We start from the raw sequence: 22,085 nt of genomic DNA on the forward strand, positions 1-22,085 counted from the left end.
GACCTCGCCACGCGATCCAGAACTCATCCCGCCCCACGACCGGAGAAAATTTCCGGGAAATCGCGTTGTGGCGATTGATCGCTGCGATCGTCCCAAAGTCCACGGATCTGAGAGACACACAAAACAAAGACACAACTGTAGAATACTGTATAGATGTTTGAACGGCTTTGAGATTACGGCCGCGGCGGCGTCCTCCACCCGGTCGTGAGATGCAGAGAGTCCTGCAGGTCCATCACATCCCACGAGGCCTAACCCTCGAGTGCCTTCATCAGAACAATAAAAAGACAGTTAAACAAGATTTTGACGACATCTTTTCAGCTGAGAATCACGATTTTTATCCTTTTAATATTCGTTTTCCCTCATATACTATTAAATAAAGTGATATGTTTTGGATATTACTGGATCGTTTACTGGTGTACACAATCTCTCCTACAGTAAAGGACCAGAGACACCACAGTGGCCTCTCGACCTCGAGCTACTCCTTGTCACGAAATTAAACCGCTAAAACTAGCGCTGTGCAATGGGTTAACGTGCGCTAACGCGCGTTAACACACATTAGCGCATGTTAATGAGCGACGACTGACCGGAAAAAGACGCCCATGACGTCAAGTTTGCGTGCCGCGACACCGGAGTCCAGGCACCGTTTACCAGTTCGCTCCGTTAGCTACTTTTAGCGCCGGTTAGCGCGCCTGCAGTCGAACTGGACCGTCTGGTCTGTTTATTGAAGGAAAAGAGCAGCGCTATAAAAATAACTAGCGTACCTGCGTGGGCTGCGTGTTGTTCTTAAAGTTTAGCGTGACTTTAGAGACTCATTCTAACTATCCGAAGTCACGTAAAACACGACGTCACACGCGTGTCTTTTTCCCGGTCGGTCGTCATGGAAACGCGCCGTGCGCTAACGTTGACGCGTTAACGTTTGACAGCGCTAGAATTTTCCTCTCGTTTAACCCAGATCCCCTTTTAGTTTCGTTTACGTCTGAATAAAAATGACTGCTTCTCCTAGCGCCGGTTAGCGCACCTGCAGCAGAACTGGAGCGGTCTGTTTTTTTAAAGGAAAAGAGCAGCAGCGCTACAAATAAGCTAGCGTAGCTGTGTAACTGCCTATGGGTGCCTCTGTTTTTAAAGTTTAGCGTTACTTCAGAGACTCATTTTAACAATCGGGAGTCACGTAAACATGACGTTTACGGCATGAAACGCATCGTGTGTTAACGTTTGCGCCGTTAACGTTTGACGGCACTAGCTAAAACAGTTCCCAATTAATAATAAACAATGTTTTAAATAGTTGTATTCAGTTTCTGTTGATGGACCCAACCTTAAAGTTGGTATATGTGGTCAAGATGGCCGATTGATTCAATTAGAGGGGTTTTATTTTGAAAAACAGGCTCGTTTGTCCTGTAGCGGATATATAATTCAGGAATACATCGTCTTGGTTGCTTAGTTACAAAAGCCAGTCAACGTCCATGATCCCTACAGCTTCTCTGCACATTCGGCAGATCAAACCTGACCTTTACCGAGCTGCAGGAACAGAATTTACACGGCAGCAAAAAACCCCAGAGACGTCGCTTTGATTCGGCCGTTCCGATCGCGGCTCGCGGCCAAAGCGGGAAAAAGATGCACGAGGCCTTTTGTGTTGTTGGCTGTCGGACACAAACACTGACGAGAGCGTGTATTATAAAATGACTTTGTTCCATTCTTTATTATACATTACAGTACATGTGTCTTTCCAATACTTACGATAGGCTACTCGTTTTTTGGTTTATTTTTAAAATAGCACCGACTTATCAGGAAAAAAGGTAAAATGTTCAAAAACCAAAAGTAAATGAGTTAAAGTTAAAGAGTTAATGCACTAAAACACATCCGTATCGGTTCAAATGGTGAATAATTTATCAAGATAAGTTAAAAAAGGAATAGAAACGGGCGCGGCCTATATAAGCATCGGAGAACATACGAGACTTAACTCCTGTAACATGGTTTATTTGTGCATTAACGAAGCTAAGAAACGCGAATACTGCTGTGGTTGGACTTAATAGTAAAGTATATATTAAATAGTTTGACTTAAAAGAGCAGGTGGTTCTTTCATACACATTTCGACTTCACTTAAAGCTATAGAAGGGGGGCTGTAAACACACACTATCACCTGTGGTCATTTTGACCCGTCTTAGCTAACTTGTTTGTCAGGGTTTTTTAGAAATGGCCGTTTTTCAAACATTTAAAGGCATTTTTTGCTCCCCGTTAACCTCTGAACACGACGCAACTCACGTGATCCGACTTCTGCACCACCTCGAGGTCGCGTTTGTGTGGAAATCAAACGCGAAAACCCATGACCGGAGACGGTGACCAATGACGGACGGAGGGCACTTCCTGTTCAGATTCCCCTCGTTTGAAATACAACATGAACAGAGTTTCAGAGACGGAAACACTGACAACACCCCCAAAAAAGGTGTATTGAACTGTATTTATCAAGTTAAACTCTCAAACGGCTACAAAAATACTGGCCATAATAAGTCAAAACTAAATTACCGCTCTGATTGGCGTATTTATTAAGTTCTAGAAGGCTGGCGATCGGTTAAATCGGTCCACGAGGGACGTGCAGCTGAACATCTTTCAAAGCGGCGACAAACAAAGCTCTGGTCATTTGGATGCAGGGAAGCAGGACTCCAATTTTAGGTTCCAGGAAGTGAATGAGAAAAGCAAACGTCTATTCAGAGCAGAGCTGAGCTGAGCTGAGTTGCCCGGGCCTTTCCAAAGAGGAAGCAGCTTTTTGAGAAAGGTTGGACAAAGGCTGTGATTGGAGCACCTCAAAAAGCTGCATGGGGTCCACGTCGTTAGACATAAGAGCACAAATCTGATGGTGACATTTCCTTTCTGTCTCCACGTGTGGGGAAACACATGCACATGGCACGGTGTAAAATTAGACGTCGAGAAGTGATACGGCGGACATCGCGTTGTGATTTTTCTAGTGCTGTGCAAAAGGTCAACGCACGTTAACGCCCGTTAGCGCATGACACGTTTCCATGACGACTGACCTGAAATAGACGAGCGTGACGTCATGTTTACGCGCCGCGACACCCGGAGTCCAGGCACCGTTTACCAGTTAGCTCCGTTAGCTCCTTTTAGCGCCGTTAGCGCGCCTACATGGGAACTGGAGCGGTCTGTTTATTATAGGAAAAGAGCAGCGCTACAGATAACGTTAGCATGCCTGTGTTACTGCGTATGTGTGCGCGTATCTGTTTTTAAAGTTTAGCGTTACTTTGCAGACTCATTTTAACAATCGGGAGTCACGTAAAACATGACGTCTAAACATGACGTCTTTTCCCGGTCAGTCGTCATGGAAACGCGTCGCGCGCTAACGTACGTTAACGTTACCGTTCGACAGCACTAGATTTTTCCTCTCGTTTAACCCAGATTCCCGTTTAGATTCGTTTACGTCCGACTAAAAAATTACTTTGATTTACTTTAGTTTCGTTTGCGATGCCATCCAAAAAACAACAAAAACAAACAAAAAACTGCTACCAGACTGGAGGCCAGAAGTGCACAAATGTGCTTCATTCGTCGCCGTCCACACCGACTCATTAACAATCCTCCACAAAATGAGATTTGTCCCCTCTACCAATTTCAGCCGGTGACAAGAAGGTCGTTATTCCCGCTGACTGAGTCGGTTAAGAAGATCCTGGACACTGGCAGCGATAGCTTGATGGAGCACAGTGTGGGTCTATGAAGGATGTAAAATGGCGTGAGGCGAGGCGGATACTCGTTTGAGATAATTACAGATGAAATATTTAGATCCCAGGATCTTAAATCCTGTGCCATCCTTGTTGTCTCCCTATATATTCTACAGGAATCATGCGTTTGTTTAGCTGCCCTCTTTACCCCATATTTATTTTCTATTCAAAAAAAAGTCCCCTGATGCTCAATCCCCGTCCGTCCCAAGCATCAAACCAAACAAAAACACAAATAATCTGACCGGCAGCACAAATCGCTTCAGCTCTCCGTGCTGAGGTTATCTTGAAAAAAGGCAAAAAAAAAGTTCTTGATCGAGTTCATAAATACAGCTGTCGCTCTCCAATCCTAAGACCCCTTGACGTTTTTGGTGTGGGGTCTCTGCGCCAGGCTGGCGTAGTAGGCGCACTGCGTGGGGTCACACTGGCCGGGGGGGCCGGGGGGCCCTGGCTGACCGTGGGGTCCAGGGTTCCCAGGCTCTCCCTGAGCTCCGGCTTGTCCTGGGCCGCCGTCTTTGCCGTAGCCAGGCAGGCCGGCGGGACCTGGGGCAGGGGAAGACCAAGACAAGTCAGTAGCTAACCGTGCGCTAGCTAAATAGAGCTACAACCGATAATGACTTTTATTAACTGGACTATAACCCTTTAATTGTACGTAACCGAGGACTGGGTGAGACCAAGACAAGTCGGTAGCTAACCGTGCGCTAGCTAAGTAGAGCTACAACCGCTAATGACTTTGATTTAACTGGACTATAACCCTTTAATTGGACGTAACCGAGGACTGGGTGAGACCAAGACAAGTCAGTAGCTAACCGTGCACTAGCTAAATCAAGCTACAACCGCTAATGCTGTAGCTTGAATTAAATTAAGCGAACTATAACCCTTTAAATCGTGGACTGCGTGAGACCAAGACAAGTCGGGAGTCGCTTTCCATGCGCTAGTTAAGTCAAGCTACAACCGTTAATGAGTTATATTAACTGAACTATAACCCTTTAACTGGACGTAATCGAGGACTGGGTAGGACCAAGACAAGTCAGTATCTTTCCGTGTGCTAGCTAAGTCGCACTTCGACCGCTAATATTTTAGCTTGACTTAATTAACCGAACTATAACCCTTTAATTGGACATAAACGTGGACTGTGTGACCAAGACAAGTAGGGAGTAGCTTTCCATGCGCTAGTTAAGCCAAGCTACAACCGCTAATGACTTATATTAACTGAACTATTCACTATATACCCTTCAATTGGACGCAACCGTGGACTGGGTGAGACCAAGACAAGTCAGTAGCTTTCCGCGCGCTAGTTAAGTCAAGCTACAACCGCTAATTACTGTAGCTTGATTTAAACTAACCGAACTATAACCCTTTAATTGGACGCAACCATGGACTGTGTGAGTTCAAGACAAGTCAGTCGTTTTCCGTGCGCTAGCTAAGTCGAGCTACAGCCGCTAATTACTGTAGCTTTACTTAAATTAACCAAACTATAGCCCTTTAATTGGTCTGTTTTTACAGTGTCTTAAGTGTCTGCCTCTACCATGCTAGATGGCAAAATGTCCACTTTCAACAGTGGACCTACGACACCAAAGACCAATACAACTTAAGCGTGGCTAGTTAGCAACGTTAGCATGTTGAGCGCGAGTCATCCTACCATGCATGAACTTTAAAGTTTTCAATTCTTTCAATCCATTTTTGTATTTTTTCTTTTATCTCAGTCAGACTAACGTGTTTGTTTACATGTACTATTTTAAAAGTCCAGATAAAACATTCCACCGGTTCTTACCTATTGGGCCGGTGACACCTTGTTCTCCTCTTTCACCGATACCAGGCTCTCCCTTCTCTCCTCGTGATCCCTTATCGCCTGATGACAGGAAGAGGGAAAAACACAAATATACAGTCAACCTGATTCCATTGTTTTAGATCAGGGGTTCTCAAAGTTTTGATACCTGAGGGCCAATTTAGGAACCCAACATTGGACTGAGGGCCGCCAAAGGGGGAAAAAAAAGAAAAAAAAACTGAAAGAAATCCCATTATAAAAACTATGGCCGACATACTATACTACGTTGTCCAAAATGTGACAATTTTGTTGAAAAAAAAATGTTGGTCCAAAATTTGACAAAAACGGCATACTATACTATGTCGTTCAAAATTTTAAAAAAATTTTGGGAAAAAGTTCTTGGTCCAAAATTTGACAAAATCGTTGTACAATACTATGTCGTCCTGAATTTGACAATTTTTTTTTTTTTTTTAAATTTGGTCCAAAATTTGACAAAAATTACATACTATACTACGTTGTCCAAAATGTGAAAAAAAAATTGAAAAAAAAAATGTTGGTCCAAAATTTGACAAAAACGTCATACTATACTATGTCGTTCAAAATTTTTAAAAAAATTTGGGAAAAAGTTGTTGGTCCAAAATTTGACAAAAACGTTGTACAATACTATGTAGTCCCAAATTTGACAATTAAAAAAAAAAAATTTGGTCCAAAATTTGACAAAAATTACATACTATACTACGTTGTCTAAAATGTGAAAAAAATTTAGAAAAAAAAAAAATTGGTCCAAAATTTGTCAAAAACGTCATACTATACTATGTCGTTCAAAATTTTACAATTTTTTGGGGAAAAAGTTCTTGGTCCAAAATTTGACAAAAACGTTGCACAAAACTATGTTGTCCCGCATTTGACAATATTTTTCAAAAAAAATTTGGTCCAAAATTTGACAAAAATTACATACTATACTACGTTGTCTAAAATGTGAAAAAAATTTAGAAAAAAAAAAAATTGGTCCAAAATTTGTCAAAAACGTCATACTATACTATGTCGTTCAAAATTTTACAATTTTTTGGGGAAAAAGTTCTTGGTCCAAAATTTGACAAAAACGTTGCACAAAACTATGTTGTCCCGCATTTGACAATTTTTTTCAAAAAAAATTTGGTCCAAAATTTGACAAAAATGACATACTATACTGTGTCACTATGTCATCCAAAATTTGATGACAAAGTAAATACAGTTGTACTGTTTACACTTATTGGTCTGTATCCAGTAATGTCCAATAAACATTTAACAAGCTTAGTAGCTCCTGGATTAAAACTATCAATTGTAATTCATTGCGGGGCCGCCAGAAATGTTCCTGCGGGCCGCCACTGGCCCGCGGGCCGCACTTTGAGAACCAATGGATTAGATGTTTTTGGAGACAAAAGGGAACAAAAAACATTTGAAAAAGTCTTTATTTAGGGACATTGTGCCTCTGTATTACCATCATACCTCATTACGTCTCCTAGCTTTTCATTACATTAAAAAAAATACGCATCAGTATCGATCTTATTTTAACTTTCACTCACCTATTTTCCAAAAATAACAAACCTCTACTTGAAATACATCTCATTGAAATACGTTCCTCAACTGTCAGACCTCTCATTCACGATTTAAAACTGCACAAAAACACGAGACAACTGGAGGAGCGACAACCTCCGCTCGGGTTTACAGACGGATTAAAGTCCTACCTTTAGGGCCCATGGGTCCTCTGGGTCCTTCTCCTCCGTTCTGCCCAGGCATGCCAGGCTCGCCAGGTGGGCCAGGTCTCCCGGCATTGCCGTCCTTACCCGGAGAACCTGGAGATCCTGGACGGCCGGCCGTGCTCTTCACGTGGGCCGGCTGCATCTGAGCTATGAGGTAAGCCAATTTGGCTAAAAACACAAAAAAAACACAAAAAACACATTATACTTCTATAAAAGGTACAAGTATGACCTCCTAAAACAAAAATACGACCTGCTCACCATCTAACTGCTTTGCCAGCTCCTCCTGTACGAGGCGTCTCATCTGCTCCAGTGATACAGACTCTCCCTGAGACGACACAGGCGTTAATTAATTACAATCTCGGGAGGAATCGGTGTCGTTTTCGCGGCTGTAACTCACCCTCGGGCCTGGGAGACCAGGGTTCCCTGAAGATCCCTGTGGTCCAGAAGGTCCCGCCTCTCCTGGTGGACCAGACATTCCCATCATTCCTGTGTGGCCCTTCCTGCCCGAAGGTCCAGGGTTTCCAGGCATCCCTGGTTCTCCGTGATGTCCTTTATCTCCTTTTACACCTGCGACACCCTTGAGAAGAACAACAGTCCTTTTTAGACTCAAAGTATGTTAAAGAAAACCATTCGTTTTCTACCGCTATTCATACGAATAGCGTCTTGTTTACATGGTCGAGTGTTTACAATGTCTTTTTTGTTTTAAAATCTAATTTTGTTTCTTGTTTTATTTTCCCTTTCTTGTCTCTTGTCAGATCATGGATGTAAATAATCTGTTGCTCTTAATCTGTCCCTCCTGGTTAAATAAAAATTAAACACGACAAAACAAGCCCATTTCCAATACCAGGCCCTCAAAACCTCAATAAATTTCCGGGAAAAATAAGAATAAGAATAAGAATTCCTTCAGTTTCAAAAGTAAAAATGTGATTATTAAAATGAAAGCATATAGAAATAGATGCCAACAACATACCTTGAATTAATCGAATGATAATTCTGCAGCATGTTTACATCCAAAAAAGAGTTTGAAACTGATGCTGTAACTGTATATGGTCCCGGAAATAGAGTTTTTATGTGTTAATGATCAATAACTTCGTGATAACCGTGTGGCATAAACTTATCAAAGTGATTATAAGCAGTAATATCACACATAAAGGTGAAATAATGCACCTCACCTTATCTCCTTTGAGGCCACGATCACCAGCTCTGCCCGGCATCCCCTACGAAGCAACAACACAGCAGTGACGTGACGTCGAATGTTAGCGTTATATGATATATGTGATGCTAAATCATACAATAATGATATGTCTGTAAATACCATAATGAGAATGTGCTAAAACGTGATTCAAGTTTGACCGATGGACCCAAAAAATTATTTAAAGCTCACATAGAGTGGTCCTGTTGCACATATATGTTAGTTATGGAGGTCTACTTACATACATTAACTTGTTTTTATGCTCAAAAACCGATAGAAATCCTCTTTTCTGACGCTGTTTCTGAGTCGTGATATTTCAGTGAACTCTCACCCCCAGAAGACAGAGTCTTGTGATTGGCCAGTACTATTCAGCACACCAGCTCTCAGAAGCACAGCTCCCCCCTCTGGAACGGTGAATGCACTGCTACTCATTATCAAAACATTGTTTTAACAAGTGTTTAAAAATAGCTTCTTCACGACTCCCCGCCGCAGAAGACACTGTCGCTCGTGAAACACCTCCACAACGGACGTTATTCTTCTTCTGTGGTTCAATGTACGCAACCGGACTAGTGCCCGGACTAGTGCCCAGAGCAGGACGATCTGCTGTTCAGGAGAACCGCTGTTTACGTAACTAGGCCGGGTTTTTTCAGAGATCTCGCTGAAGCCCGAGATTACAATAAAACACAGCGTTCTCAGCAGTGGCTGAACTGTTTGTTTAGAACCTTCAGGGCTTCATAAACAAGGTAATGACGCAGATACACACTAAAAAACAGCGTTAATTGGAACTTTAGGTCTAGGTCCACTTTAAATAGAACCAGGAGACACTTCATCTCATGTTCTAGCCTCAAGTATGAACTGTTCTGTCAGGAACACAGACACAGTCTGTACTTGAAACCACTAGACTTCTGTGGAAACTAGACTTACTTTGACGGCTATGGCTATGATGGCTGTTTATTTTGGCCTAGGATTTGCACCAGCGCCCCCCCAGGACCCTCATGTGCAGGAAAAAGCAGTAGAAGATGGATAGCGCATGTAGACTCTTAGAAATGAGGGTTCCAAAAGGGTCCTTCTACAAGGGCTGAGGTTCCATCTGGAACCATTTGCTTCTGAAAAACCCTTTCCTGAAGAAAGGGTTTTTCAAGGGTTCTTGGTAACACTAATGGTTCCAGTAAGAACCATTTTGATCCAGAGAACCCTTTAAAACTCCTTTCCTGAATAAAGGGTTTTAAAAGGGTTCTTGGTGGAACTGCTACCTGGAGCCACAAAGGGTTCTCCTACGAGGACAAGCCGAAGAACCTTATCTGGTTCTACTTAACACTTTTACTTCTAACAGTGTAGTATGAAGGTGCTTACAAATTCCAACTGACGTTCGCAGGAGAAAAATCTCTGTTTTTTTTAACTATATTCTACACCTGAATTTAAATACACTTTCCTCCGTGTTCTCCTCCTGCATTATTCATTCTGCGACTTCAACTTTAAAACATCAAAGACGAGCGAAATTATGCATTGAATTCGTTTTGTCCGTCCACTGACAGCCTGAGACGGTAACTGTGCGCATTGGGATTAATGGGATTAATGGAATACATCAGAAGAACTTACCTGCTTTCCCTCTGGGCCAACAGGACCATGTGGACCCTGGAGATCAGGACAGAAAGTTCACATTTACATCAGCTGCTCAAAACTGGGAGTTGAGATTAGGATTTTTTTTAATCAAAAAACACACACACACAAATATGTCCCACTCACCGCGGGGCCTTTAGGGCCACTAAATCCTGGTAATCCCGGGTTGCCAGGCTCTCCCTTGTCTCCTCTGATGCCCTGTGTGACAGCAGAGACAGAGGCGGTGATGGCACACGTGTCGTCGTAGGAAAAGGATTCAACCAGATTTACATTAAGCTATGATTTCTTATCAGGAGACAGCAGCAGTGACCCCGGCGTGGATTAAAATGGCATCGACCCAATCTCGTAGTGGGATTTTGGAAGTTTGAAGAGATGGAAATGGGATGTGAGGCTGGAGAAGCTGCTATACTGTTAATCCCAACACTTTTCATGCTCAAAAATGATATTCATATTCGCTCATATCATCGTTTGCCGACTTAAAATGATAATAAAGTCCTCGTCTCATCTCCTCCGTCTCCTCCCACTCACTACATTTCTATTTCTTTAGAATAAACACAGTCGTCTGCCAACGTTCTAACGCCGTCTCTTCAGCGTCCAACTGGAATCACTCCCTCTTCTCCTCTTCTAACCTTTCTTCATCTACATGTGCCCTCCTCCTCCTCCTCCTCCTCCAGGCTTCTTCCTGCTCCCTCTGCTGGACTGACATCGTATGACGCGCCGCATCGACCGCCTCGCTCTTGTATTTGCTGATCTTTAATTTCCCAAGTGAATGTCGTCTGTCATGACGTCCACTCGCCCTTCTCTTCATCATCCTTAATCCCTAATCACTGACCACCCCGAAAACACACACACACACACACACACACACCCCCCCCCCCCCCACACACACACACACACACTTCTGTTTGCGCAGCATTATTGTGCCAGTTCATATCTTTCTAAAATGACACACTGGCAGCACAGAGAACGTTTCTCTACAGAGCTAATCTCACGTTTCCCGTGTGTGTGTGTGTGTGTGTGTGTGTGTGTGTGTGTGTGTGTGTGTGTGTGTGTGTAGGCTGCAGCTTAAATACAATGATGTTGAGGAATAAACTGGAATTATTTAAATTAATCTGCCATCTGTATATGTTCTGTTGTACAGATGCTAGAGATTTGAATAACATGTAAAGTGCAGGATTTGGAGGAATTGGAGCCAGAATGTGCATAAGAAGCAACTTTTACAACCAAAAATATTCAGTGACTAAGCAGGAAGTCAACGTGTGCATTATCCAAGATGGAGACACACGCTGTATCTCCAGTATATACGACTTTAGCGGAGTTGTTACTAAGTTTATTTCACTGTTTTGTCGCGTGGTGCCTTTCTATCAATAAGTAACACAGAACACGTGTTATAAACACACAATACGAACAACAGTAGAGATGGCGTAAGTTAAGTACGCTGCCTAGCAACAGTAGTTAATCACAAATTTCATAAAGCGATCCCTCCCCTTTCTTTCACGTTCCTGCAGCACAAATCATCGTCTTTTTATAACGTAGGAACAATCTCCTTACATGAACAGTTGGCAAAGTTACAAAAATTCAGCGGTGCGCGCCCTAGCCCGGAGCCCGGTCCGACGCAGGACATGACGCCATTTTTGTAGCGCGTGCGCGGCACACTACGGCGACCTTAAATCTAGCTCCAGACCTTGATTCGGGTGAAACCAACAACCCTGAACCTGGCTCAGAGGGGGGAGGTGGACGACCTGCATTGTTCAACATAACCATGAAAACCTAAACAGGTAAATCAGCCAACAGAGGCTAAATACCGGGTCTTTTAAAACTGCAGAAGAAGTGAAATGCATGAAGCCTTCTTTTATACTAAGGATACAACAACCTGGGATGACTAGGAAATAAAGCCACGCTTCCGTCTGTGTGGCTACACGTAGCTTACCACCACCAGTGAATAATGGGCAATTTGTAAAGCGCTATGTGTTACTAGAAAAGCGCTCCAGAAATATAATGAATAATAATAATCATTTAAACCCACTCCCAGTCACAATATTTACAACTTGACTCCTGATCCTTACACACTTAACTTCACCTTGACCATGACAGCTCACTGCCCCTGGAATCACCATGATAAAGCAGATTTTTCTGTCATCTTTCAATCGTGCATCTTTCTATGATTCACCCCTGTTGTCACCAGCACAGCTACAGCGTTAGCTACAGTTAGTTCAAACCACCAAAGCTGCTGAGGGAATCAAAGAGGCCTCATGTCCACTGCAGCCAGACAGACTTACAGACTCTGATATTACTCAGCTATAATGTTTCTAGGGCTGGCAGCAAACTGCTCCACATCCTTTCAATGCTGTCGCTCACTCAGGAAGGAAAAAGTGATGTTACCACCCTGGTCAGGACAATATTTACTCTAGTCACTCTGAAAATACTACTTGCTGCTATTTCTCTATAGGTTTAGCGTGTTATTACTGTACTGATATGATGAACAAAGAGATAAACAGGTGATTTAAAAGGTTATGGACAGACGGAACAGATAACTCACTGGAGTTCCAGGGAGACCTGATTTCCCTGATGGTCCTGGTTCACCCGGTTTGCCCTAATGAAGGAAAAAAACAAAACAAAACAGAATGAAATTTGATGCAAAAGGACGAGCACAAGACAGCACAAATGCCCTTTAAAATAATGTGTGTGCCAGTTTCTCTCAGGGACTGAAACATACTCACCGACTCTCCTCTTGGTCCAGCAATTCCCTCTGGACCTTGAGATCCTCTGGAACCCTGCAAAAAACAGACACTTTAATCACATCCTCGACGTGCTGAAATCAACCTGACGTCTTCACGTCTTCTCAATCTATCAGAGCTGAATGAAGATGCATTAAAATGTTCCATTTTTGGAGGTGACAAAACAACGTGTTTAGTGAGATCACTGAGTCTCGCAGCTCCACAGAGACGTGACAGTGTCACATCTTTCGTCTAAAAAAAAAAGCTTGAAATGTTTATGTGAGAGGGATTTTAGTTTGTCATAATAAGAGATAAATGTATTTTTATGGATTTAATTAATAGTATAATGCTGTTATTGGACTTTAGGGAGCGTCATTTGTTTCCACACAGACTGAAACATTTTTTATTCCAGCTAAAACACGTCATTTTGGATTTTAATAGCCAAGAGAAATATATATATATGCTGAGAGGGCATGAATATTTCATTTTTACAGGAAGTCGGCAGCAGAGGTGGAGGAGTTAAATGTATTCCTCAATATTGAGTTTTTCAAAATGTCACGATTATACTGTCATATTTTCTGCTTAAACTTAACGTAAACTTTGAGTTTAGTCAAATTAAACATGTGTGTCTGCTAATTAAACAGTTAACACACAATGCAATGGTTTTATGTCATTGTTGTCAAGCACAAATTCTTTATTCCATGGGTTAGAATATTGATTTATTCTTAAATATGCATATCTGACTGATAGTACCCATTACTAGCTATGGAAGGAGCACTAAAACACACACCACTAGATACCTGTTAGGGGTGAGATTGCACAGGAAATTCTTTTTCTGAGCGACAAATCATTTAAAAAAAAGTCACATAATATAAAGTTTGTTAAAGTACCTCCTTTCCAGGTTTGCCGTCACGACCCAGTGCTCCAGGTTTTCCATCTTCTCCCTGTTTGTTTGGCACAAAAGAGAAACCAAAAACACATTAATCAAGCTTAGTTGACTGTATTGTCAGGTTCTTTAAAAAAGCTATTATATGAATTCTAAAAACACAGCAGTACGTGATACAGGTAAAAATGCACCAGTATTTGGGTCTTAGTTCAATATTCCTGAAAGCTAAAGGAGGATATGATTAAAAAGACAGGAGAATATTGTGATTGTAAACAGTCTAGCTTTTAGCTAGCTAGCTAACTTTTTCTTCAAAAGCTATTATATGAATTCTAAAATCACAGCAGTATGTGATACAGGTAAAAAATGCACCAGTATTTGGGTCTTAGTTCAATATTCCTGAAATCTAAAGGAGGATATGATTGAAAAGACATGAGAATAATGTGATTGTAAACAGTTTAGCTTTTAGCTAGCAAGCTAAAGTTTTCTTCAAAAGCTATTACATGAATTCTAAAGTCATAGCAGTATGTGAATCAGGTAAAACTGCAGTATTAAGGTAGTTCAATATTCCTGAAACGTTCACTCATGCTAAAGGAGGATTTGATTGATAGGACAGGATAATAATGTGATTCTAAACAGTTTAGCTTTTAGCTAGCTAGCTAATGTTTTCTTCAAAAGCTATTACATGAATTCTAAAGTCATAGCAGTATGTGAATCAGGTAAAACTGCAGTATTAAGGTAGTTCAATATTCCTGAAACGTTACCTCATGCTAAAGGAGGATATGATTGATAAGACAGGAGAATGTGATTCTTGCAGTTTAGCTTTTAGCTAGCTAGCTAAAGTTTTCTTCAAAAGCTATTATATGAATATTAAAATCATAGCAGTATGTGATATAGGCAAAAACACACCAGTATTAGGTCTTAGTTCAATATTCCCGAAACGTTCCCTCATGCTAAAGGAGGATATGACTGATTAGACAGGAGAATAGTGTGATTGTAAACAGTTTAGCTTTTAGCTAGCTAGCTAAAGTTTTCTTCAAAAATACACCAGTATTAGGGTCTTAGTTCAATATTCCTGAAACATTCCCTCATGCTAAAGGAGGATATGACTGATTAGACAGGAGAAAAGTGTGATTGTTGCAGTTTTGCTTTTAGCTAGCTAAGCTAACTTTTTCTAAAAAGCTATTATATGAATTTTAAAATCACAGCAGTATGTGATACAGGTAAAAATGCACCAGTATTAGGGTCTTAGTTCAATATTCCTGAAACTTTCACTCATGCTAAAGGAGGATATGATGTGGTGGTAAACAGTTTAGCTTTTAGCTAGCTAGTATTATGGCCTGCCCTTCCACACAGTAATGAGGTACTTTAACTCTTTTGGAAGCATTAGCTGTCAGTGTCCTAAAAAGTAAAAGGTGAAAATAATCCCCGTCTGAATGACATTTTAGTGACAGTCATTATAAGCGGAGGAGGGCAGCTCTCAGCGTCTCTATGGAAACTCTTCACAGTTCTATTTTTTTTTTATATTTTAATACATTGCCTTCTGTCATGTCATGTGTGCTGTTGTGGACTCTGGGCGCTGAGAAGCTGCCTGTCAGAGCTTTAGCTTTCTCTGTAATGAGCTGTGTGCAATTGGTCACGGCGCCAGAGCACAAAACCTGTCCTGCAGGTGTGTGTGTGTGTGTGTGTGTGTGTGTGTGTGTGTGTGTGTGTGTGTGTGTGTGTGTGCTGAGACATCAGCTCAATAGCTTCTGCATAATTCTGTTAATAAACATAGCAAAACAAAGAGTGGAACACTGACCTTAGGTCCCAGACCTCCAGGTTCTCCTCTGTGGCCTTTAAAGCCCTGTATGGGGGAAATAAGACATATTATAATATAATAAAGGCACAGCCAGCTTCTTCTTCTTCTTCTTCTATTAGATCTGTTTTAACTGGCGGATTCTTACTGGGAGGCCCCGGAGTCCAGAGTTCCCTGGTGGCCCAGGTTCACCCTGTTTGCCCTGGACAGAAAACACAACGAGTTAAAGGATACCGGTCAAAAGTTTAGGGTCACCTATACAATTTTTGTTGGGTTTTCCCTTAAAAGTCACACTTTTATTCATCAAAAGAGTTGCAAAATGAATAGAAAATATAGTCAAGACATTGACAAGATTAGAAATAATGACTTTTCTATGGTCAAAGAACCAGCTAAACTGTTTTCAGCTGTGCTAACATCATTGCACAAGGGTTTTCTAATCATCCAATAGCCTTCTAACGCCATTAGCAAATACAATGTACCATTAGAACACTGGAAATGGGCCTCTATACACCTACTTGTACATAATCCCGTTTAAAAAAACAGACGTTTGCAGCTAGAAAAGTCGTTAATTAACAATGAATTAAATTAACAATGTATAGTGTAGAGTCTATTTCTGATTCATTTAATGTTATATTCATTGAAAATAAGGTCTTTTTCCTTCAAAAATAAGGACTTTTCTCCCCTCAAAATTGTAATTTCTTTCTCAAAATGTTCTTTTTTTTTCAAAAAAAATTCCCAAAATGTTATTTTTTTCCCTCAAAATTTATTTTTTCCCTCAAAATGTAAATTGTTTTCCTCAAAATGTAATTTTTTTTTTTTCTCAAAATGTAATTTTTTTTCCTCAAAATGTTTATTTTTTCCACTCAAATTTTTCCCCCCACAAAATTGTAATTTCTCAAAATTTTTATTTTTTCCACTCAAATCTTTTTCCCCTCAAAATTATTTTTCTTCCTCAAAATTATAATTTTTTTCTCAAAATTTGTTATCATAGATGTCATAGAAAAAAAATTATTTTCCCTTCAAAAATAAGGACAATAAGGACTAAATAAGGACATTTCCCAAACCTTTGAATAGTAGTGTATATACAGATGGGGTTCAATGATTTCCACTTACTGGTTCTCCTGGTTCACCGGGTCTCCCGTCTTTTCCTATTTTTCCAACCTGACCCTGCAGGTGAAATGTATGATTTAGACAGAGACAGAAAAGACAGATGGACGTATAAGCTACGTCAAATCATTTTTCTTACTATTAATCCTGGAAGACCTGGTGGTCCCTGGATTCCTTTGAGACCCTCTTTGCCCTGGTGCAAACAAACACAAACAGGTCACCATTATCCGAGGAGAAGAAATGATTAATGGCCACCGTCGCCCCACAGGACGGCTGACCTACATGCTCGGGGGAAGGAGGTTTGTACAATAATGGTAATAATACATTCTTTGAAAGTACACAAGGTGCAGCCTGACCTTTTCTCCGGGGGGACCAGGAGGACCCACCGAGCCGGGCTGCCCGTCGTTACCCTGAAGCGGAAAAAGACGCTACGTGTCAGTGGAGGTCGACAGGAATAGAGACCAAATCTACTCTGTTTGCAATGATCTAAGCGTTGAGAGCAAAACGATCAGATAATAAGATAAACTTACAGCGGTGCCCATTAAACCAGACGGACCTGGATGACCAGGAGGGCCGGGGTGACCCTGTTAATGGAGCAGACAGGACTTAGAAATGGAATTTGCTTTAAGACACAGAAAGAGGAGGAAAAAACAACAAACACACCTTTTCTCCCTTGTCTCCAGGACTCCCAGCAGGTCCACGATCACCTTTCAGACCCTGTGGTGACACAGCGATTATTATGGGATGTCACACTTCAATGGAAAAAAAACGAAGATGATGTAACAACGTGGCAACAACATCAGTTTGGAAATGTGATTTTTCACCGTATTATATAGGACTAAAGCAACTACTTAGTCTTTGGTCCTTTGGGAGCAATAAAGGTGCAGTTACTTGCCTTTCCGCCATCGGCTCCAGAGACTCCCGGGGGCCCCGCTGGCCCTGGTGGGCCCTGTAACGACACAGCAGAGCATCAGTCTCTGTCCAGGCCAGACACTGCACCCGTCACACGGTCTTAATTGTTCACTGCTGCCCCTAGAGGACGCAGAGTTAATGATGCGAACAGAGCCGCCCTCCATCCGTCGCAGCCACTGTGTGAGTGATGACGGCGAAAAAAGTGCAGCTTGCACCCTCTTACACTCGCTCTCTGACAGTGGACGATTTATGTCACTCCGTTAAAGATCATGGTGTTCTTTACTTCACGGGAGAACGAAGATGGATGATGTCACGTGAATGATTTTTGTCTTACCTGGTAACCATCTTCACCGCTTTTTCCCGGAGGTCCCTGGTGTCCTTTTTCTCCGGGGACTCCTGGGAGACCGGGCGGTCCCGGTGGTCCTGCAGGACAATCTGAACAAACGTCCTAAAGAGACATATTTGTGATTAATCAATCGATGGATGGTTGGATGCACTATCACAAATATTCAAGAGTGACCGACAACGACTCGTACCTTTAAATTCAGGTCAGAAATGTCTGCTGCTTTTCCCTGAGAAACAGGATGGAGAAAAGTTGATCAGTCAGGATTAATGAATGCAAGATGAGTGGCTATAGTCACTTTGTCTGGATTGAAGATACATCTTAAGATCTGGATGTAAACTCCTGTTTTGAAGCCTTGAATATAGAATTTTGGCCAAATGAAACCATATTTGGAAGAGTGGGCTGAGCTGACTCAGAGCTCGTCTTGTACAACGTCCAACTACACCTGCAACCATGCACCAAAAGGATATTATAAGCTGTTAAATAGAGTCCATACGTATCCAAATGCTTGCTTTTTTGGGGTTTGTTTGTCTCTAAATGGGACCACAATCAAAAATAAATAAAAAAAGGTGTATTGGAAGACCTGAAACGAGTGATTAAGACCACAAACGCTTCACAAATGTTATAAATCAGGTAAGAAGTTGAGGGCCCATTAGATCTCATACACTTGTTTCATCCAGGTTTTCAGGTCATAAACATATGAATACAGTACATAATTATGTTCCCCTTATATTCTACTACATGCTCTACAATTTATCTGGACAAACATCTAGAAAGGAATAACTTATGTCTTATTACTTACAGGTTCTCCCGCAGACCCCTTCTCTCCTGGTCTTCCTGGTAAACCCTACATCAAGAGCAAAGTACATTTACTTTTTCTCAATTGCTGAATAAGTTTTATGAGATATGCGCGATCCGTTCATCTTTGCTCTTACATTATGTCCTGCTGGGCCCTGAGGACCAGTGACTCCTGGTGGTCCCCTCAAGCCCTGAAATTATCCCAAAAAAAACACACATTTCAGTGGACGAGAACACAATCATGAAATATTTAACCATTAAAAATATTTACCGCCGGTCCAGAGTCCCCATTTTTGCCTGGTTGTCCCTGTGAAGGACAAGCATTTCAAATAAATAACCCTGTAGGTCAGTAATATATATATATATATATATTTAAAAAAGCAATGATCATACCGGTGGTCCCAGTTTCCCTTCTCCTGAAGAACCTTTTTCACCTGGTACTCCTGGTTCACCTCGTGGTCCTGGTTGACCCTAAGCAAACAAGCCCAAACAACAACAGTTTTGTTTACGTTAAAGCTTTAAAAAAGTGGAATTTTAAAGTACTTTTCCTGCCAATTTAACATTAAATTTGTCAGAGCGCTGAGGCCACGCCTTATAATGTAGAGAAAATCCTTCGACAAATTTTAATCATGAACTTGTCAAGAACATATGGACCGAGTTTGACGTGGCTAGCTCAAACATGCTAGGAGGACTAGCCATTTTTGTTTTTCCAAAATGGCTGACTTCTGGGTGGGCGGAGCTAATTGAAGTACATTGAAAATTTGTTTGGAATCATGAGAGCAACGAGTTTACCAAGTTTGGTAAAAATCGGAACAACGATGTGCGACTTGGACACGATTGAAACATTTTAAAAATTTAGCATTTAACGCAATTTTGGCCACTTTTCCCCAAAAAATTCATCAAGAAACTCTGGAGTAACCCTGGAGTAAAACTCACCAAATTTTGTCCCGATCTGATGACTTTTTTCTTACCATGACCTGACTTCTGGGGGCGCTATAGAGCCCTGGGGCTACGAACAGGTTTGTGCCCTATTCCATTATCGTATTTTTCACCTATCCGACCTCGTTGCTAAATTTCAAGAGTTTTTATGCATCTTTACCCCCTCAAAAATGTCTAGAACATATGGACCGAGTTTGACATGCTAGCTCAAACATGCTAGGACGAGTTTGTTCAAATGCGTAGACTAGCCATTCACCCAAAATGGCTGACTTCTGAGTGGGCGGGGCTAATAGAAGTACGTTAGAAATTTGTTTGGAATCATGAGTCAAATTTAGCAATTTAACGCAATTTTGGCCTGACTTCTGGGGGCGCTGTAGAGCCCTGGGCTACGAACAGGTTTGTGCCCTATTCCATTATCGCATTTTTCACCTATCTGACCTCCTTGCTAAATTTCAAGAGTTTTTATGCACGTTAACCTCCTCAAATTGTCTAGAACACATGGACCGAGTTTGACGCGGCTAGCTCAAACATGCTAGGACGAGTTTGTTAAAATGTGTAGACTAGCCATTTTTGCCCAATAGCCCAAAATGGCTGGCTTCTGAGTGGGCGGGGCTAATAGAAGTACGTTAGAAATTTGTTTGGAATCATGAGTCAAATTTAGCAATTTAACGCAATTTTGGCCTGACTTCTGGGGGCGCTGTAGAGCCCTGGGGCTACGAACAGGTTTGTGCCCTATTCCATTATCGCATTTTTCACCTATCCGACCACCTTGCTAAATTTCAAGAGTTTTTATGCATCTTTATCCCCTCAGAAATGTCTAGAACATAATGGACCGAGTTTGACGCGGCTAGCTCAAACATGCTAGGACGAGTTTGTTCAAATGCGTAGACTAGCCATTCACCCAAAATGGCTGACTTCTGAGTGGGCGGGGCTAATAGAAGTACATTAGGAATTTGTTTGGAATCATGAGTCAAATTCAGCAATTCAACGCAATTTTGGCCTGACTTCTGGGGGCGCTGTAGAGCCCTGGGGCTACTAACAGGTTTGTGCCCTATTCCATTACCGCATTTTTCGACCTTCGTGCCAAATTTCAAGAGTTTTTATGCACGTTAACCCGCTCAAAAATGATCGCAATGTCAGAGAAAAACAAGGACAGATCATATCAGAGTTTGTCAGATTCAGCGATGCCTGCTGAAAACCACACTGTGGTCTGTGATGCGGGGGAAAAAACAGAAAGAAAGAAATAGAATCTGGGAGTTGACATGCTGGTGTTCAGGAGAGAACATGCATCAGCGATGAGGGTGAACAATTTGACACCATAAATCCAGCAAATGGCCCTGTCCAGCCGCCGGTGCCCCTGACAACAAGCTCAGCAAAGAGCCGGCTCATGATCAGAGCAGCAGTCACAGTGCAGTGGACAGACAGATTGCTTTTGCTTTGGAACAAAACACACACACACACGCACAAAATAAGAATTTTCTTATTTGTGCCACAGGAAAAAACATCACATCAACAAAAGAATATCTATTACCTTTAGCCCTGGAGGCCCTTGAATCCCCGGTGGTCCATGATCTCCCTGTAATTAATAGCATAAATCAAATTATTTTACTATTTTGGATTAGGGATTATTTAGAGTTGAGAGTGTGCACATAATTGTTAGCCTGGCCTTTTTTTGGGGGGGGGAGGGGTGGGGGGGGTGCACCTGGCAGCTGTATTTAAACAAATAAATAAATAAATAAAACTAAAGAGCCAGATGAGTTGCTTTCGTGTGATAATGTATTAACAGTGTTTTGCTCCTGCCTTGTCAGCTGGTGTGAGCTTATAATATATATATATATATATATATATATATATATATAAAAAAATAAAGAGATAATTAAAAAAAAAGGAAAAGAAATGTTGAGCAAAAAAAAAATGTGCTGAGCCTGTGTGACGACGAGCAGCGTGATGTTTACAAGCAGAACACGGTGGAAAACCAGAGGCTGATGAGTTTCCTGTTAGCAGGAACTCAATGTGAAGCATCGATGATTGTTTTCCTCAAAACTAAATATAAATACTGCGCTACATTTAGGCGTCTTTATGTCCCGATGATGTTGCATTAAAGCCTAGTTTGTCAAACGAATCCAGATTGCGGCTGTATATGCGATCCAACTTTATTTATAAAGCACTTTAAAACAGCTGAAACAAATTGCTGTACATGAGAGATAGATAAATAAAACAAACGTGTGACCGAACAGACCTGAGAACAAACAATAAAACACTGTCGAAAATATACAAACAACACAAATAAACAAGTCATACAATAAAACTATAAACAAGTATGTTAACTTATACAGTAGGTGACTGTTAAACATATTATATTTCCTTCTTTTTACACGAACAGCTAATGCAGCAGCCTCCTGCTGCTTTTGGATGAAGTTGAGATAAATACACTTTACTGGAGGCAATTTATTAAATGTCATGCACCTGATCTAGAGCCGCCCGCACCAGGCTTTATCCCCCTCCCAAAAAATAATTACATATAGTTTAATCGAGCTGTAGTGCATT

The 22,085-nt window shown here is 41.4% G+C and overlaps 1 protein-coding gene across 1 annotated transcript in view; it reads right to left on the reverse strand.

Moving 5' to 3' along the window:
• Positions 1-1,691: 1,691 nt before the first annotated feature.
• col22a1 (collagen, type XXII, alpha 1) overlaps positions 1,692-22,085 on the reverse strand; it is a gene marked incomplete at its 5' end in the record, with an annotated part of 55,569 nt that continues 35,175 nt past the window's right edge. Inside the window, 26 exons of the mRNA XM_083899720.1 lie at positions 1,692-4,262; positions 5,494-5,571; positions 7,215-7,397; positions 7,488-7,554; positions 7,627-7,806; positions 8,402-8,446; positions 10,021-10,056; positions 10,168-10,239; positions 12,581-12,634; positions 12,762-12,815; positions 13,649-13,702; positions 15,443-15,487; positions 15,588-15,641; positions 16,553-16,606; positions 16,686-16,739; positions 16,903-16,956; positions 17,077-17,130; positions 17,210-17,263; positions 17,442-17,495; positions 17,793-17,906; positions 17,995-18,030; positions 18,604-18,648; positions 18,737-18,790; positions 18,871-18,906; positions 18,993-19,070; positions 21,070-21,114. Coding sequence (XP_083755846.1) covers positions 4,069-4,262; positions 5,494-5,571; positions 7,215-7,397; positions 7,488-7,554; positions 7,627-7,806; positions 8,402-8,446; positions 10,021-10,056; positions 10,168-10,239; positions 12,581-12,634; positions 12,762-12,815; positions 13,649-13,702; positions 15,443-15,487; positions 15,588-15,641; positions 16,553-16,606; positions 16,686-16,739; positions 16,903-16,956; positions 17,077-17,130; positions 17,210-17,263; positions 17,442-17,495; positions 17,793-17,906; positions 17,995-18,030; positions 18,604-18,648; positions 18,737-18,790; positions 18,871-18,906; positions 18,993-19,070; positions 21,070-21,114 — 1,848 coding nt within the window. The 3' untranslated portion in view covers positions 1,692-4,068. The remainder of the gene's footprint in view (positions 4,263-5,493; positions 5,572-7,214; positions 7,398-7,487; positions 7,555-7,626; positions 7,807-8,401; positions 8,447-10,020; positions 10,057-10,167; positions 10,240-12,580; positions 12,635-12,761; positions 12,816-13,648; positions 13,703-15,442; positions 15,488-15,587; positions 15,642-16,552; positions 16,607-16,685; positions 16,740-16,902; positions 16,957-17,076; positions 17,131-17,209; positions 17,264-17,441; positions 17,496-17,792; positions 17,907-17,994; positions 18,031-18,603; positions 18,649-18,736; positions 18,791-18,870; positions 18,907-18,992; positions 19,071-21,069; positions 21,115-22,085) is intronic.

The sequence above is a fragment of the Microchirus variegatus genome (assembly GCF_963457635.1).
Source record: "Microchirus variegatus genome assembly, chromosome: 13".
NCBI lineage: Eukaryota > Metazoa > Chordata > Actinopteri > Pleuronectiformes > Soleidae > Microchirus > Microchirus variegatus.